Here is a 17,406-nt window from a genome sequence, read left to right on the forward strand (position 1 = left end):
ACAGTCAGCTGCTGCAGTGGAGAGAGAGAAAGAAAAGGGAGGGGGAGGGACACACACACACACACACACACACACACAGAGACGCACACACACTCTCTCTCACACTCACACAGCCTCGCTCGTCTTCCTCTGGTAAACATGGCAGCGGCTGAAACACACACAGCGAGTGGTGCGTAGAGAAGCCTTAGCTTAGCTTTTAGCCTAGCACTCGTCTCAGCTGTCAACATGGAGGAGGAGGACGCAGCGGCCGACCCCTATTTGCCCTACGACGGGGGAGGGGACACCATCCCCCTGCAGGAGATCCCTAAAAGAGGTACGCCACGTCCCCTCTTCTGTTTTTCCTCCTACCCCTTCCCTCCGATTCCCTCCTTTCCAAACGCTGCTGAGATGACAGAGGCCATCATCCTCCTCCTCCACCTCCACCTCCACCTCCTCCTTCTTCTTGTACAGTGAGTTCATGTAGCCATATGGCAGGCAGACACAGGTTGAACAATCGCTGCCTCATGTGCTGTTGGTGCGAAATCATGGAGTGCCGGTGTGGATTAGAAGCTGCCATTACTCTGCAGTGCTGCATGTCCTGTTGGGAGCGAAACAGCTCATGTCACCTCTCAGCTCTGTTGATGATTAACCATCAGTGTGTGTGTGTGTGTGTGTGTGTCTGTGTGTGTGCACGTCAGCCAGAGATAATAAGATAAAGAAAGGGGTTGATTCGATGTGAAGGCTTGTGTCAGGGCCTGTAAGCAGCGGCGACTAACATCACGGGCATCCATTTTAATTTCACCACACAGAGGTACAGTCGGGGCTTAAGCTATGACACATGTGAGCTGGATGGTCACAGGTCTATGTGAAGCGTTTCACAATGTTCCTGCAGTGCGAGGACACCTGTTGGCCACATTCAGGATGTCACGGCACATCACGTCACGTCACACATAACGGGCTCCTCGGGGGGCGAAGGCACGCAGTCAAATTGTGCCAAATTATCACTTGTTTCTCTGCTACAAATTTGACTTCTTGTGCTGTATCCTTGTTGTCTTTTCCTGTGTCGCCTGAAGGGAGTTTTTTTCCTTTCAGTTGTGCGAGTGTGTGCTAGTTCCTCCAGGCCTTGTTAGATTATTACGGTGAGCGAGCAGAGACAAAAGGCCCCTGGTGAGTTTGGGACAGATCCGCTGCTGCCTGCGTCCACATTTTGGAAAAGGGACTTCCCTACATCCGAGCTTTTATTTCCGCTCCTTGCAGACGCACATACATTTGTAGTTTTCGGACCAGTTTGCGATCCTCAACCTCTCTTGATTTTGACCACATTGAAGCAACTTTATCCATGTTATCTCCTGGCAGATATCCCCCTCAGGAATGTAGGCTTTAAGGACATTCACCTTAAGCCCTGTGGCCTTGTCTCGACTATCTGTGACCGACATATGTAAACACACAAAGTAAAGTTGGGCAAAGGGGCATTTGAGTCCTCGAGCTTCGTGGTTATTTGTCAGCCTTTTTCGTGCGACTGCGGGGATCCCACCAGTCTGGTCAGGACGCTGGCTCTTCAGGCTTTAAGGAGGCCAGTTTACGATGCCGATCACATGACGGCTGAGCAGACTAACCCCACTCCAACCCGGCTGACCCTGGGTTTCCCAGCCAGCTGCCCTCTAAACCTCTCTGATCAGATTTACTCAACAGTAGTATAGTAGGGCTAATACAGGGGAATGCAGCGGTGGTCGTAGGATTGAACGAGCAGTTTTTCTGATGGTAGTTTCCCACCTCGCCATTGATGATAGTGGTATTGACAGTCAGCAAGCCTGTGTGTGCACTGATGTGGCTTGAAGTCCTGACGCAGGCAGATGAGAATCGCTGTGTCACTGTACTAATGCACAGGGGAACGAAACTGAAGTCTTGTTGTCTGCGTGCCCGGCTGAACCGTTGGAGCACGATGCTGCCGACGTGCTCGTATGCAGTCCCCCCCGTCTGGCTCTGTTTCAGCGGCGTCACCCTCGCTTGGCTCCAAGATCCTGACGGGTGCCAGGAGTGCAGCAGCATCAGTAGGAGCGCCGCTGATTTATCTCATCAGCCAAATCCCTCGTTTCTTACTGGAAGTTGAAAGCGTTCCCTTCTAATTAAGCCACGTCCTTTCTGTTCTTACTGGTGAGGTGGACGTTTTGCAGTAGTCACTGCAGTGAAGAGCTGCAGTCTTATGTTTGTGCTGCGTTGTCTTCAGAGACGGATGCTGCTGAGTTGTTGACATTTAAAGTTTTATCTCCGTATGAATCTCTGTGCCCCCCTCTGTCTGCATTTTAATTATATGTTTGGTGTGATAAATAAAGCACTCAATGAAATGTGCACTTCTGGATCTTGTTTGTTGATTGTTGGTTTATTTTCTTCTAATACATCAACATTAGATAATTTGATGTCAGATTGAGATTTGTTAAATGCTGTTCAGCAAAGACGTTCTCTTGTCGGAGGGCATCATCGAGTTACTGAGTCGCTTGCTCGCCAAAACCTAAAGGTGCGCCGACATGAACTGCAAAGCCGTTACTGTCGCCATCTCATTCAATCCATATAAATCTTCGGTCCAGATTAATCCTCAAGTGTATTCAGGAAACACAGGATTTGTTTTGGCTCCCTTTGTCCTGACTCAGAACTCATGCCGACTGGAGCAGGTTGTCCTCAAAGACCCTGCAAGCAGCTGGATGCACAAGGTCACAACGCTCTGAAGAGAAATCCTCCCCAACTTCAGTAAGCGGTTCTTTGTGCTAGACCAGCAAACTACCTTGGTTGAAAAGGGGTACAACGATGCAGATGTGCATTAAATTAAAATCTCCTTTTCTTTGACTGAAAGGTCATATGTCAGACCTCTGTATCCAACCACTTTTGCTGAGTCAACAACTGAGTCACTGTCATCCAAACTCCTCTTTACTTACACACCTTATCCCTGTACAGTCCAGACCGTAGCCGTTATTCTTAAATCAAAATGGAGAATGACGGTATCGTCTCCATGCCAAGCCTGACACTCTCACTGCCGCTGACTCCGCAACAGCTCACACGCTCGCTTCCCTTTTCTCGTCTCTGGACGCGACACGCATCAGCTGGTCAGATGAAAGCTGCGCTTGACCGTCTTGTTCCTGCGTCTTACAGAAATTCTCAGCAAAAGGGAGTTATTTCTCTTCTCCCACGTCCCATCAAACATCAAAGGCAGTGATATGAGTTAATAAGCTCTTTCGAAGGCTCTGTCATGGCCCACATCGGCAGTGTGGGAACTCTCATCTTCTGCTTATGTCTCCAGACTGAGATGTATGTAATCTGACACAAGGCATCGTCTCATTTTTAACTGCCTGAGTAGCTCATTTATTGTACGGTAACACATGCATGGAAAGGATGCAGATGCACCGATGCCACTTTGCGATCTGTTTTATGGCGCTGGTTAGAGCCATCGAAGGGATTCGTTTTAATGTTTAATGCAGATTACTGAGGTTTAACAGCCATGAATGAGTCCTTGTTATGACCCTGCTCCAGTCGGAGATTAGAAATCTGTGTTGTGGACTGGAATGTGTATGTTTGCTGTTCAGATGCCTCGATTGACGGTGGTATGTCGATCGATTGGCATCACTCTCACCCTGCAGTCACACCTTTGTCTTTAGCCGTGTAAGAGCCAATAAATGAAACATATTGAGGTTACTTTGTTTAATATAGTTACAGATCAAAAAATCTTCTCTTCTGTGATGCTAAACTGAATTTGAAAAGACATTTGATGACGTCATCTCACATTAGAGACCAAACAACTAATCGATAATCGTTATCAGTAACATCCACTGCTGTCCCCTGTGCAGCAACATGGCTGACTGATGTGTGTCTGACTGCACAGTGGAGATGGACTCTTACCATATTACAACATTCGTGTGGCCTCAGCTTAATGTGTAACAATACAGGAAGTATCTTCTAGGTTGTTTTCAAAGGACAAGTCTGACTGATGAAAGAAAAGGCCTTTCATCAGAGCTGTAGCTTACAGTATTTGTCATTATATTCACAATTAAATGAATAATAGTGATATAATGACAAAGAAAAGCAGCAAATCCTCACATTTAAGAAGCTAGAACCAGCAAATGTTTCACATTTTGGCTTGAAAAGTGCCTGCAATGGTTAATCGATCATCAAAATAGTTGGCAAAACATTTTCTTTCGACAGACCAGTCCATTATTCGACTAATCATTGCAGCTCTACCTTGCATTGCGCTCCTGTTTGGCTTTGAGGAATCTAATTTGTCGTTGGTTTCCGAATAACTGAACACCATCTGAAAATATCATTTCTTTCATGCTCTGGCGGTTGAAGTTATCACCCTGCAGCAGTGACACCACACCCAGCCAGCACCACCCCAGTGCTTTTTGGCTCGCTGTTAAGTTACAGTTTTCCAGCTAAAGATGCTAACTGCCCTTTCACTGGACTAGACTGCCACAGTTTATTTTAATTAAGGGCCTTTAAACCATATTTGTTAGACTGTGTACTTCCTGTGTTCAGTGCTTTCTCACATGAATGAACGTGACATTGCTGAATGCACACAGACAGGAGAAACAAGTCGCACTTGAACGCGTGCCCCGTCATTATTTTGACCCGTAGTAGCACATATTTTTCTTTGTTCTTCTTAAAGCGAAAACGTGTCTGTTTCTCTCTGCCTCCCTTTTGTCCTGGTTTCACAATGTACTGCCTTTGTGCCTTTGTGCAGATGAAGAAGAAGTCTCACATATTTGTGTCGTCACAAGTAGGAGGATTAGGCTCAGCTTTTGTGACAATCTCAAACGTGGGAGGACGGGCTCTCCCTAATTTATCAAACACGCTTAAAGTTGTGACACAGCGTTAAACCTCACATGAAGGCCCCACTGAATTACAGCAATAACTAAGATGATTAAGAGGATTTTTGATCCCATTCTTGACTCGTGTATAATATGAAAAACTAGTTTTTACTTTCTTTTATGTAAGAAATGTTGCATCATGCAGCCAACTCAGCCAGGGAAGCCAAATGGCAGCCATGCAAATCCTGCGATATTTCCAGAGAAGAGGCAGAGAGAATCGGCCCGTCGGCTGCTTCTCCTCTTCACGTTACTGCGTGTGCTGATGTGAGTCGATGTGTCTTCCTGTCCCTCCTTTTTAGACTGAGTCCGTTCATCCAGACAGAACCGATCAGACCTAATCAGTAGCATTTACTGTCTCAAACTCAACTGTACTCTTCTTCTTATAGTATCGGCACAATCTTCTAAAAGCCAGCAGACAATGTTCGCTCAGTCACTCAGTCATAGTCATGTTGAAGTCATTACTGAACTGACCGTAAATGGTAATTGGGCCTATAGACGACCACATTGTCTCGCGGTCTGTATGCTGATACAATCAGGGCAGCGCCAGCGAGACCGCCAGACGTCCAATTAGTTAAAGTTTATTTATGTTTTAAAAGACGGAGGATTTTAATGACTCCAGGAAAAGGCCAACAAAGAATCTGCTGAAGCTTTTTAGATACAATTAAAACGTAATTTGCTTCATCTTGTACAGAAAGAGCTTTTGGTAAAAGATGCTGATTGACTTTGTTGTTCAAAATGTAAAATATAAGACTGCCGGCAGATAGATGCATCCACCTACACACACAGTGATCTGCAGCTCAGGCCTGCAGGAGTTTACTCATCCAGAGGTTTCAGCGGTGCAGAAAACAACAGCTCCTGTATCGTTTTTGTTCCAGATGATGGACCGCAGGCCTCACAGGGTTTTCTCAGTGTTAGCTGTGTTTCTGACTGTGCCGTGATATCTCGTTGGTGACTGTTTTAGCTCTGCAGCGTTTCTGATGAGACGGATAATCGAGGAGCTTTAATATGCTGCGGCAACAGGCAGCATCGCTGGGATGGATCTCTTTTCTTTTAATTGGCGTTTATAAAGCGCGCTCAGCAGCAAAAAGGACACTACAAGCTTTTAACATTGTCCTAAACATTTTCTGTTTATAAAATGTGTTGAATCGCAGTCGTTCTGTAATATATAGAATCGAACACTCACTGATCTCTTTCTCTTTCTGTCTCCAGCGTCTAATTACGTCATGTCTAACGGGGGCGGGGCACCCAGCAGCACCACCCACCTGTTGGACTTCCTAGAGGAGCCCATCCCTGGTGTGGGGACCTACGACGACTTCCACACCATCGACTGGGTCCGTGAGAAGTGCAAGGACCGCGAGAGGCACCGGAAGGTGAGGAGACTAAAGCAACAATGCAACCTTAAACTTTTAAGGTCGCAGTAAACTTCAAACGGGTAAACGGGCTTGCTTCATCAGAACTTCTTGTTGGATGGTCACCTTCAGTTGCCTAGTCTCAAGTCCACATCTCTTGTGTTTGAAGCACAGAAGTAGTGGTGATACGAGGTTCAAATTGATTCTCATCGCTCGCTATATCAGCCCATTTCCAGTTCATACAGCTTTTTGACATTAGCTGGTGTCAGCAAGAAATCCTCCGCTGCGCAGGAAGTGATGTATCACACACTTCCTGTGGGTCGCACAAAAGACGAACTGGGTCGTTTGGATCAGCAGTTTTAGCCCGAATGGCTGAACAGGAAAAGGAAAATAACAAAACCTAGCGAACCTACAGAAGACGATATTTTATCTGCAAGTAAACACAGGAAAAATAATTAAATATCAAAACTATTGGCAGAAAAAGTTGAGTTATTCGAGCAAGTCACTACTAAACATAGTCTGAGACCAAGACGAAGGTCAAGTATGAACTTTCATGCTCGATATAGAAATCTCCCTAACCCATGAATGAACCGTCAGCCTTCTGTCCTACATCTCCCCGTCACTGATAAAACCTCACTCTGTCAACACGTCTATCCAAATATTGACACAACTCTACAGCGCGCTTTCCAGAAGTGGTTTACTGCCCGACTACTAGAAACCGTACCTCTGAGAATTGCTTCACTTGTTTGATTTGTATGTATGTTCTTTGGCAAACATTGTTTTTATAACCTGGTCTTAAAATACTGTTACAAACTATTTTATTGAGGCAGCAGCAGGAATCCTTCCATAGTAGAGCAGATAGCTGAATGACTGCTTATCACTGGAGTAGTTATGAACCTTTGACCTACTTGCACTGCTGCCAGTATCAGTCACTTACACTCAGTTTCTCATGAGCATATTAATTTTGCTTCCTGTGTTTTATGTGTGTGTAATTTAGCTTTTGTTCACTGTTTCCTGCGTGTTTATAGATAAACAGTAAGAAAAAGGAGTCGGCATGGGAGTTCACAAAGAGCCTGTACGACGCCTGGTCCGGGTGGCTGGTGGTGACGCTCACCGGCTTGGCCTCAGGTAACACACACATGTCACACACATACAACACAAACGCACTCACACGGCCGTTATCTCTTCCGCTGGTGACTCTCACATGCTTCGCCTCGAGCAGCTCACGCTCTGTCTTTTCTCTTGGTCTCTCTCGCTCACATTTAACCACTCGCTCACAAACACAAACAGAAGCCTCGGCATAGTAGCATCATATGCACAAATGATGTATATCTCTATGACCATACAAAGAGAGATAACACACAGGCCTTTGTAATCCCCTGTGAGCACCAGTTAGTCAAGGCTTTTTTATTTCTAATGGTAAAGCTTCTCTTTAGATCCGGGACACAGGAAGGGGGAATAGTGCCACCATCTTTTTGTCCAAATCTTAGATGATAAAAGGTCTCTGGTACTGATTAACTTTTGCTTAATGAGCCCATAACTGTGTTGCCATCAACATATTTTTCTGGGCATCTTGAGATATTGCATTAGAAATGAGACAACTTTTTCCACTCTAAGAGGAGAGACAAAAGATTTTCTTTGAATAAAGTGGCAGTAAATGAAGTCTCCCCATCGCTCCGTACAGATCTGAAGTAACCCTGCACACATTAATACAGAAACAGACAGAAAAATGTCATATTTCCATCATGTTTTCTATCACAGATGATTTTAGTCCTATATTTGAAATTAAATCAGACCATATTTACCAAATTTACATATTTAAGAGTAACGCGCCTGTCGTGATTACACAAAATTTTAGGAAGCTGCAGATGAAGAGAGTTCATCTGGGCTTTGTCAGGTTTCATTTTGTATTTTTGTATTCATCTTCAAATTAACACCGACTTTTACAGACTTGGGTCGACCTTGCTGTTCTTAATTGATACCAGTTAAGCAGAACTAGCATGCTAACTGCCTCTGCCTCTTTTTCTCTTTTCCTGCCTTCACCTCTTCGCCCCTCGTTTCCTTCCTCGTTCCCTCCTCCTGCCAGGTGCTTTGGCTGGCCTGATTGACATTGCTGCTGATTGGATGAACGACCTGAAGGAGGGCGTGTGTCTGAGCGCCATGTGGTTCAACCACGAGCAGTGCTGCTGGACGTCCAATGAGACCACGTTCGCTGAGCGGGACAAGTGTCCTCAGTGGAAGAGCTGGGCTGAGCTAATACTGGGGCAGGCCGAGGTAGACTAACACATGCTGGGGATGTTAGCGACTGCATTTTTCTGAGGCTTGATAGCATGAGTTGCCGTATACCCAGGCCTTTATTTTAATTGAGTATATGTTTCTTTTATATTTTAGCCTCGTTATTTTCCTGATTTGCTTTTCTTTGCTGCAAATGCAACCTCAGAACTTTCTCCATGTTTACCTGAATTCAGAAATGTAGTTTCATCAGTACAAAACCATGTTAAGAATAATTGAATATATGCAGGAAGTGTTGAGATTTAACAACAATAGCTTACCCGCGATAACAAAACTGACTGAAAAATAATTAGTGGATGAAAACTAAAACAAGCAACAATAAAAGTGGTGACTCTGCTGTTGTTCTGGTGTAATCGATGTGTAAACTACGGGGAATTCGACCACATATCTGTGTTTTATCAGGCCTTTATTTGAATATCGGCTTTTTTCAGAAAATAAATGTGAACAAATTATCGACTAATTATCTCAGAAATGGGAAAATATAACGATAAAGTTTGTATAATGTGTCCAAATTTGGCGGAAGTGACGGTGTTAACGTATAAATAATAATCAGTTTAGTATATGTCTGTTTTTGTCACCGGTGAGTTTATTCTCACTCCTGCTGCTCTCCTCTTCCTCACCTCTCTGCAGGGGCCGGGCTCATACATCATGAACTACTTCATGTACATCTACTGGGCTCTGTCCTTCGCCTTCCTGGCCGTCTGTCTGGTCAAGGTGTTTGCTCCTTACGCCTGCGGCTCGGGGATCCCTGAGGTGAGGAAAATGTCGCTTTCACATACAGTATGTGGCTTTGTTTTCTCTCCTCGGTTGGTGCATTGAAGTCGTTTGTGGGGAAAAACTCCAAACATCCAAGAGCTGAGAGTTGGCTTTCATGCAGCAACGTTTCAAGCAGCGCCATTTTTTCATTTAGGAGCTTTTTGATAGATAATCAATTGAAGATTCCTGGCAGGCATGTTTTTGTTCAGTCACACATCCCCAAATTATTTTTTGCCACAGAACGTTTCGGTTTTATCAAACTAATGAGGTCGGCAGGTTATCTCTTTATGCGTCTGAATGTCTTTTCTGTCTCTGTACGAGGTCCTTCGCTCTGAAACAGCCGAGAGACAGAACAGAACATCAACAGTCTCTCTTATTTTCTCATGTCTGATCAATTTGCTCTGGGCCAAGCAGTAGCACATGAAACAGAGCGCCTATAAATCTCCGCAGCTGCCTCTTAACGCCCCATGAAAGTGGTCGGATGAGTTGTGTGCGCTCTGTGTCGTCATGCTTCTGGGATTCCCCGTAATGTCTTGAAGTGGCTTAAAATTGTTAATTCAGTGGGCAGCAGGGAGACGTGACAGGTTCGACCGTACCGTGAAAAAAAGACATTTTGAGGTGAGCTTTTGTTGCCATGGGAACAAGAGTGCTGGAGCTGCAATGCCGAGCCAAGTGTGTGGTCGATGGTGACTTTGAGCAGGAGGTAGAGGTGCAGCTCAAGCAAAACCTGAGTGAAGTTTACTTAAAGAAATCAAAAAGGACGCTTGAAATTTTTTATTAGAGGTGGAGGTCGAGTGTCACCACCAGTCTTCTGATTTTAACTGGTCACCTTTGGTTGTCTTCTCTCCGCAGATCAAGACCATCCTGAGTGGGTTCATCATCCGGGGCTACCTAGGCAAGTGGACCCTGATGATCAAGACCATCACTCTGGTGCTGGCTGTGGCGTCTGGCCTCAGCCTGGGGAAGGAGGGCCCCCTGGTCCACGTGGCCTGCTGCTGTGGGAACATCTTCTCCTACCTCTTCCCCAAGTACAGCAAGAACGAGGCCAAGAAACGAGAGGTGAGAGAGAAGAAGTCCAACAGATTAATTATATTGTTATGATGTCTAGCTGTGTTTTGGAGTCAGCTGAGGTGCTTTTGTTTTGTCCTCTCAGGTTCTCTCTGCTGCGTCTGCGGCCGGAGTGTCTGTTGCTTTTGGAGCCCCGATCGGAGGAGTCCTCTTCAGCTTGGAGGAGGTGCAGCACACGTCGTTATGGACTCGTATACTAACCAGGAACGACTTTTAACCGCAGCTAATCTTGTAAACTCTCCTGTCTCTTCTCCAGGTGAGCTACTACTTCCCTCTCAAGACGCTGTGGCGCTCCTTCTTCGCTGCCCTGGTGGCCGCCTTCGTCCTGCGCTCCATCAACCCGTTTGGTAACAGCCGCCTGGTGCTGTTCTACGTGGAGTACCACACGCCGTGGTACCTGTTTGAGCTCATCCCTTTCATCCTGCTGGGAGTCTTCGGAGGCCTCTGGGGAGCGTTCTTCATCCGAGCAAACATCGCTTGGTGCCGGCGGCGCAAGTCGACACGCTTCGGTAAGTGCTTTGACTTGACCTTTGGATGTGTCAGCCAGCGCAGGTGTTTGAAGGTCTGTGAAGGGCTGTCCTGAAGTCAGTCTCTTTAATGTTCCAAGCAAAGATGACATGACTCATGACTTAAGTCATTTGTGACACATTTAATGTCAAGAGAGACAATTTTAGATTTAAAACAACAGTCTGAACATTTAAACAGGTTTTTCTTGCTGTCTTGCTGATCCTCCCATGGCTGGTATGAAGCTTCAGCAGTCTGAGTTAGTCAAATCAAGTCAATATCATCTGACTTCTTCTCTTTGTTAGCATGAAAGTGCTTCTTTTTGTTTGCCTGTTGAATGGCATTGAAGATATATTAACACAATTTTGATTTTTGTACAAGAACACTAACTTTTAAAGATTTAAACTGCTGAAAACAAAGAGTTTGTTTATTTCGACCCTGTAAATAAAGATCTTTCTCTTCTGATTAAAATGTCCGTCCCAAAACTACATAATGCACCTTTAAAAAGCCTTAATTGTCGTGGCTGAAGCATTTAAATTCACCAGTATTTGACTCCGTTGTTCCTCTCTTTTCAGGCAAGTACCCTGTGTTGGAGGTGATCTTGGTGGCAGCCATCACAGCTGTGTTTGCTTTCCCAAACCCGTACACGCGTCAGAACACCAGCGAGCTCATAAAGGAGCTGTTCACTGACTGCGGCCCGCTGGAGTCCTCGCAGCTCTGCCAGTACCGCAGCCAGATGAACGGCAGCAAGGCCTTCAGCGACAACCCCAACCGGCCGGCAGGGCCCGGCGTCTACGCCGCCATGTGGCAGCTCTGCCTGGCGCTCATCTTCAAAATCATCATGACCATATTCACCTTTGGGCTCAAGGTGGGTGTTTTTATCCAAACGAGGCGGATTTATTTCAACCTACATGTCTTCATCAGAACTGAACAAGTTCTCGCTTGTCATCCTCAGGTACCGTCGGGTTTGTTCATCCCCAGCATGGCCATCGGGGCGATCGCAGGGCGGATCGTCGGAATCGCCATGGAGCAGCTCGCCTACTATCACCACGACTGGTTCCTGTTCAAAGAGTGGTGCGAGGTGGGAGCCGACTGCATCACTCCAGGGCTGTACGCCATGGTGGGCGCCGCGGCGTGTCTGGGTGAGTCAGCAGATAAAGAAATGTTGTGTCGATGCTTGTTTATTCGGTGCCAAGGGGTGGGCGATATTATGTATACTGTGAGACAATAAAACTGTATTAACCCAAAATATTTTGATATATTTTTTCACTCCTGCCTTGAATATCTGGTTGTATCAGAATATTTGGGGCATTTCTGCTACTTTGCAATATTGGATTTACATGCAGGTATTTAATTCACTAAATTAGACAAAAAACATCCTTCCTATCAGTTATTTAATCAATAAGGCATCTCTCAATTGATCTTCTCTTAATGTACCATGACTGAATCGTGAAAAACCAACAAATGTATAATTTTGAACAACAAGTCAAATCTGTCCTCAGGTGGTGTGACCCGTATGACCGTCTCCCTGGTCGTCATCGTCTTCGAGCTGACCGGCGGCTTGGAGTACATCGTCCCCCTCATGGCCGCCGTCATGACCAGCAAGTGGGTGGGCGACGCGTTCGGCCGCGAGGGAATCTACGAGTCCCACATCCGTCTGAACGGATATCCCTTCCTGGACGCCAAGGAGGAGTTCACGCACACCACGCTGGCCAGGGAGGTGATGAGGCCTCGGCGCAGCGACCCGCCGTTAGCGGTGTTGACGCAGGACGACCTGACGGTGGAGGAGCTGCAGTCCACCATCAATGAAACCAGTTATAATGGTTTCCCTGTGATAGTGTCCAAAGAGTCCCAGAGGCTGGTGGGCTTCGCTCTGCGCAGGGACATCACTATCGCTATAGGTAAGTCGGCAGGGGAGGACCGTTTCAAGGAAGGTTTGTTGAAGGTTTAAAGGTTTGTTCGCTCGTCAGATTAACCGAAAATGAAAATAATCCTTAGCTGCAGCTAGTTAAGTTAAGTTATTTGGGCAAAAAGTACCCGCGAAATGATTAAAAACTAACAAAATATGTGTTTCTCGTTCCTTTCTCTACAGAAAATGCTCGCCGCAAGCAGGAGGGCATCATGTTGAACTCCAGGGTGTACTTCACCCAGCATGCACCCACCCTACCGGCCGACAGCCCCCGGCCCCTCAAACTGCGCTCCATCCTCGACATGAGCCCCTTCACCGTCACCGACCACACCCCCATGGAGATCGTGGTGGACATCTTCAGGAAGCTGGGGCTGCGCCAGTGCCTGGTCACTCACAACGGGTAAGTAGGAAATGAAAGTGTGTTAAGAGGAAGGATGTGACGTGAGAGCAGAATCCTTCTCACATCCTTCGATCTGGCGGTGTTATGATCGACCGACCCGCCCGAGGTCGACAGACATGTACACACTGTCTGGTGTTGCATGGAGGTCCCTGGGTTTACCCTGTAATCTGCATGGCCTGGCCTAACCGCTGTGCTGCACTTCCTTTACCCCCCCTACTGAACAATAACAGACGTCTCCTCTGTAGAAGAGACCGAGCTGCTGAAACTAACTACAGCTGCATAACAGGTATCATGTTGTGGTCTGAAACTTCACAGTAGCTGAGAAGAAATGTCTCATGATCAGGTTGAGTGAAGGATTTTGGGTTTTGTAGAGAGACACCTGCTGGTGTGATCGAGGAACTACAGGACAGATGGTGTTTAATAGCTGATGATCACCTCTGTCAGAGAGGAGCTGTGGTTTTAATTTATTTATGTTGAACTATTTTTTATATGCATTTTAAGGGACGAAGCTGTTCTTATTCTATGTTTTTCTTTCTCACAACAAATTTACAAAGTACAGCCCATTTCTTCCTTATCAAGAAGTACATTTTATAAACAGGACACAGAGATATAGTTTTATTTCTCTCGAGTAATTCACTTTAACAGCTGGGACTGTTTCTTGTGGATTCATGTGCATGTTTTACTGAATATATACAATAGCAGACACCACAGTGCCCATGTTTATAATGATGTTAGCTCAAATGTGTCTCCTTGATGTGTTCTTTAAATTGTTTTAATGTGGCACAGAAGAAGAAACAGTCGAACAAAACTCATGTGGATCAATTCATTGTTGTTTTATTGAAATTAAGAAAAACATAGAATATCACCGGACTCATCCTTCACCGACTTTACGTCCAAATTTGGCGCAAATTTCAAACACAAGTCCAGAAAATAAAGTGCAAATTAATGTGCGTGTCCGTTCAGCACCGTTCTCTGAATATCAGGAATTATCAGGGCTGGACAATATCGTGATATGAGACTATAAATCATCTCAGATTTTTTGAGATATTGTCGTACTGTGATGTGAAGTAAGTGTTGTCTTTTCCTGGTTTTAAAGGCTGCGCTACAGCGTAAGACTTTTCTGGATTAGATCCACATCCACAGTTTCAATAGTCATCTCCAAAATATTCAAGTTGTTTTTGCCCAGTCCGAGTATTTAAGTGCTTTTGAGATATTGTGATATAATTGTAAGGCCGCCCGAGGAGCTCGTATCTAGTCAGGAGCTGTTAAACTGCAGCAGAAGAGGCTGCGATGAGTCAAACCTCTTCAAACCTCACGATTAAAGACAAAATAGTTCATTAGATTAAGTCTCCAACATAATGTGTGAAACTGATTTTTAAACTTCTAAAGTTTTGTTGTTTTGTGTTCATTGAGTTGTGTAACTTTGAGTTGTATTTTATGTTAACATTTTAAGTTCCACTTGTTATGTATGTTTTTGTGCTGCTGCTGTCTGTTCTCTCTCTGTCTCTCTTCTGTTTGTTGTTTTTGTTTGTTTGTTTGTTTGTTTGTTGTTTTTTGGGCAGTTTACCGAGTAACGGGTGTGTGTTTCAGGATTGTGTTGGGCATCATCACAAAGAAGAATATATTAGAGCATCTGGAGGAGCTCAAGCAGCACACGGAGCCCCTGGTGACTAGCCCCGCCCCTTTCACACATGTGACCCCTCCCCTTACTTTTGCACCTGTCTCTTAGGCTCCGCCTCTTTAAGAGGGCTGCATGAAAACTTGGTGTGAAAAAAAAACTTGTTGACAGTTCCCGGCTAAACACGGAGCCTTCCTTTTCTTCTTCTTCTTTCACTTCCTGTCGGCACTTCTGTTGTTCGTGGGTTGTTTTGGTGTGGATTCACCTTTTTAATGAAGTCGTTCATCTCAGACAGACATCCGTAGATAGACGTCCTCTGACCTCATCTCCATCGCTGGTAGCAGTTGCAGATTCAACGAGTCGTAGTATAGAAAAGCTTTGTTTTGTTTTCTGGGTCCTGTAACGTCGGACCTCGATGGGAACTGTCACTCACATCAGTCTAGAGCCCCTTTCAGACATGTGCTTCATTATTTAGATGGGCTGGCAGCTTAATGTGCTTATCTGTACATCAAATTTCCAACACGGCTCAGGTCTGAATTGAATGGCGTCACATTAATGTGAAGGTACGGAAGAAGAGAGCGGCCGTACTTGTAATCTTTATTTATTTTTTTGTGGCTTTCTTGAAATCATGAGTTAATAATTTTGTTATCTCAACCTAACAAAGCTTGTTTTGTCGAGACGATGAAGTAATTAACGATGGCATTTTAAAAAAATTGCAGTCATGGCCGCCTTTGGCTTCCGTACAAAGGCTACAGGCGCACAAAACTCAAACCTATAAAGATTTAAATTGAGTCTTTTTGTTTTGCTGCACAACAGCTGAAAAGAGCATTTAGTTACAAGAATCCCTAAATCTAATGATGATGATGAAATGTCGTCTGAAATCTGGGTCGATGAGACGAGTGAGAAGCTAACGATGCTCGTTCATTAAGCCGCTGAGATTAACAGTCTCTCAAAAGAAGTTTTAAAATCCATCACTGGTGTAGCTGAGAAATCTTTTCTTCATATCGTTGAAGCTCAAACATTCAACTGTAGTGACGATAATTGTCTACAAAGAGTTAAATTTACAGTTTACAAAAGGATGATGCCTGAGACACAGATTTATAATCATTTCTCTCTCTATTGACCCTTCTTTAACGCCGCAGTCGTGTCAAAAATCCATAAATTTAGACAACCTCAGCCAGCAGCGTTCCAGTTTCCATGTCTGAAAAGGGCTCAGTAGATTCACAGAGTGCAGCTTTGCAATTCATCTCCATCTCAGTGCATCTGTAGCTACTGTAGCTCTGCTTAGTGCTGTGTCAGCTGCATCATGCTAGCACCTTTTAATAAGAGGTTCATCAAACTACATCATGTTTTCTGATTTATATTAAATAGCTCAGATGTGTTAATATATGATATTTTAACCATGATGTCTGTTGTGTGTCTCCCATCTTCCTCTCACGACAATAGTCCATCATTTCATTTTTAAGACTTCACCCTCCCTCAATTATCTACACCGTCATTAACGACTGCTTTTTCCTCTTCTTTTGTTTTTGCTTTAAACCCCTCTCGAACCCACCGTATCGCCCCTGGGTCTCCGCAGATTGACGACATCTGACTTGGCGAGTAGCTAGCCGCCTTGGGAAAGCGGACTACCGTTGTTTTTAATACTGTGTAGAGGGGTGGTGTCTGTCAGTAGAAGGGAGGGAGATGATCTCTGGTGATAAGATTCATTCCCACACTTCCCTTCATCCTGCAGTGGTGGTGAATGCTGTGATGGAGTGACGTTGTTGTGTTGATTGGTGCTATTAGTGCTGTAGTCACCCTAGCTAGCTAGCTAGTTAGCGTGTGCTGATGAAATGACCCTGATGAAGTTTTGACTAATCTCGTGCTTTAACCTGACGATGTTTCCTCTGAGCCAGCAGCGTCCTGTCGTCTTCAAACACCTTTATGTTCTCAAAAAGAAGGAAAAACTTAATCACGCCTTTGATTTATAGACAAGAGTTTAAAAAGGACACAGAGTTATGTTCCACTAGTCAGAGCAAACTGTTGACAGTATGATCAAGGATCTTTTATTCTAACATAGTTAAACTCATTTAATTTTCAGGCTACTGAAAACATACAACAAGCCAATAACTTAAACAAGAGAGCACATTAATACACACACAATGTTCCCATGTGTATAAAACAGATTTAAGACAAAGTAGCAAATAGAAAACAACTAGTAGACAACTAGACAAATGAATAATGTCTTTTAAAAATAAATCAATACAAAAAAACAAAGTTACAAAGTGTCTACAATAAAAACCTATAAGAAAAACAAACAAGATCCAGAACTTGAGAGAAAAAAAAGATTAAAAAAAACAATAATGATGTGAAACAGTGGACAAAAAAAGGTTAAACAAAAGAAAAATGGAGAAAGAAAAAAAGAAAATACACAAATGTATAAAAAAGCATCGCAAATAAAATTTAAAAAGGTATTTCATTAAAAACATAAGAAGTGTTACCATATACTTTACTTTATATTTTGTGATGTAAAACACAAGAAACTTTCTAAACAAACTAATTTCTCACGTGGTTGCAGCATCAAAATGACTTCATTCGGACATTTTTACCTGTTTTCTGATGGCTGCTGAGTCATTCTGGGAAATGTAGGAAATCTAAAGCTTTGGCAAAATATGTGTTTTGTTAAAATGTAGTTC

At 44.3% G+C, this 17,406-nt stretch overlaps 1 protein-coding gene across 7 annotated transcripts in view; it reads left to right on the forward strand.

Moving 5' to 3' along the window:
- Positions 1 to 17,406, forward strand: part of clcn3 (chloride channel 3) — a 67,049-nt gene that overhangs the window by 44,644 nt on the left and 4,999 nt on the right. For 3 of the 7 annotated variants that reach the window (XM_084344624.1, XM_084344628.1, XM_084344629.1), the window contains 12 exons: positions 6,042 to 6,202; positions 7,210 to 7,309; positions 8,268 to 8,455; positions 9,104 to 9,226; positions 10,082 to 10,288; positions 10,383 to 10,463; positions 10,554 to 10,806; positions 11,377 to 11,669; positions 11,757 to 11,943; positions 12,304 to 12,702; positions 12,894 to 13,110; positions 14,701 to 14,776. In XM_084344624.1, the coding sequence (XP_084200750.1) occupies positions 6,042 to 6,202; positions 7,210 to 7,309; positions 8,268 to 8,455; positions 9,104 to 9,226; positions 10,082 to 10,288; positions 10,383 to 10,463; positions 10,554 to 10,806; positions 11,377 to 11,669; positions 11,757 to 11,943; positions 12,304 to 12,702; positions 12,894 to 13,110; positions 14,701 to 14,776 (2,285 nt within the window). Of the gene's footprint in view, positions 1 to 94; positions 314 to 6,041; positions 6,203 to 7,209; positions 7,310 to 8,267; positions 8,456 to 9,103; positions 9,227 to 10,081; positions 10,289 to 10,382; positions 10,464 to 10,553; positions 10,807 to 11,376; positions 11,670 to 11,756; positions 11,944 to 12,303; positions 12,703 to 12,893; positions 13,111 to 14,700; positions 14,777 to 16,307; positions 16,327 to 17,406 lie in introns of those variants that run through there. The other 4 variants (XM_084344627.1, XM_084344625.1, XM_084344630.1 and 1 more) reach the window with 4 other exon arrangements.

Source organism: Pagrus pagrus (assembly GCF_965226575.1).
Source record: "Pagrus pagrus genome assembly, chromosome: 22".
NCBI classification, from domain to species: Eukaryota; Metazoa; Chordata; class Actinopteri; order Spariformes; family Sparidae; genus Pagrus; species Pagrus pagrus.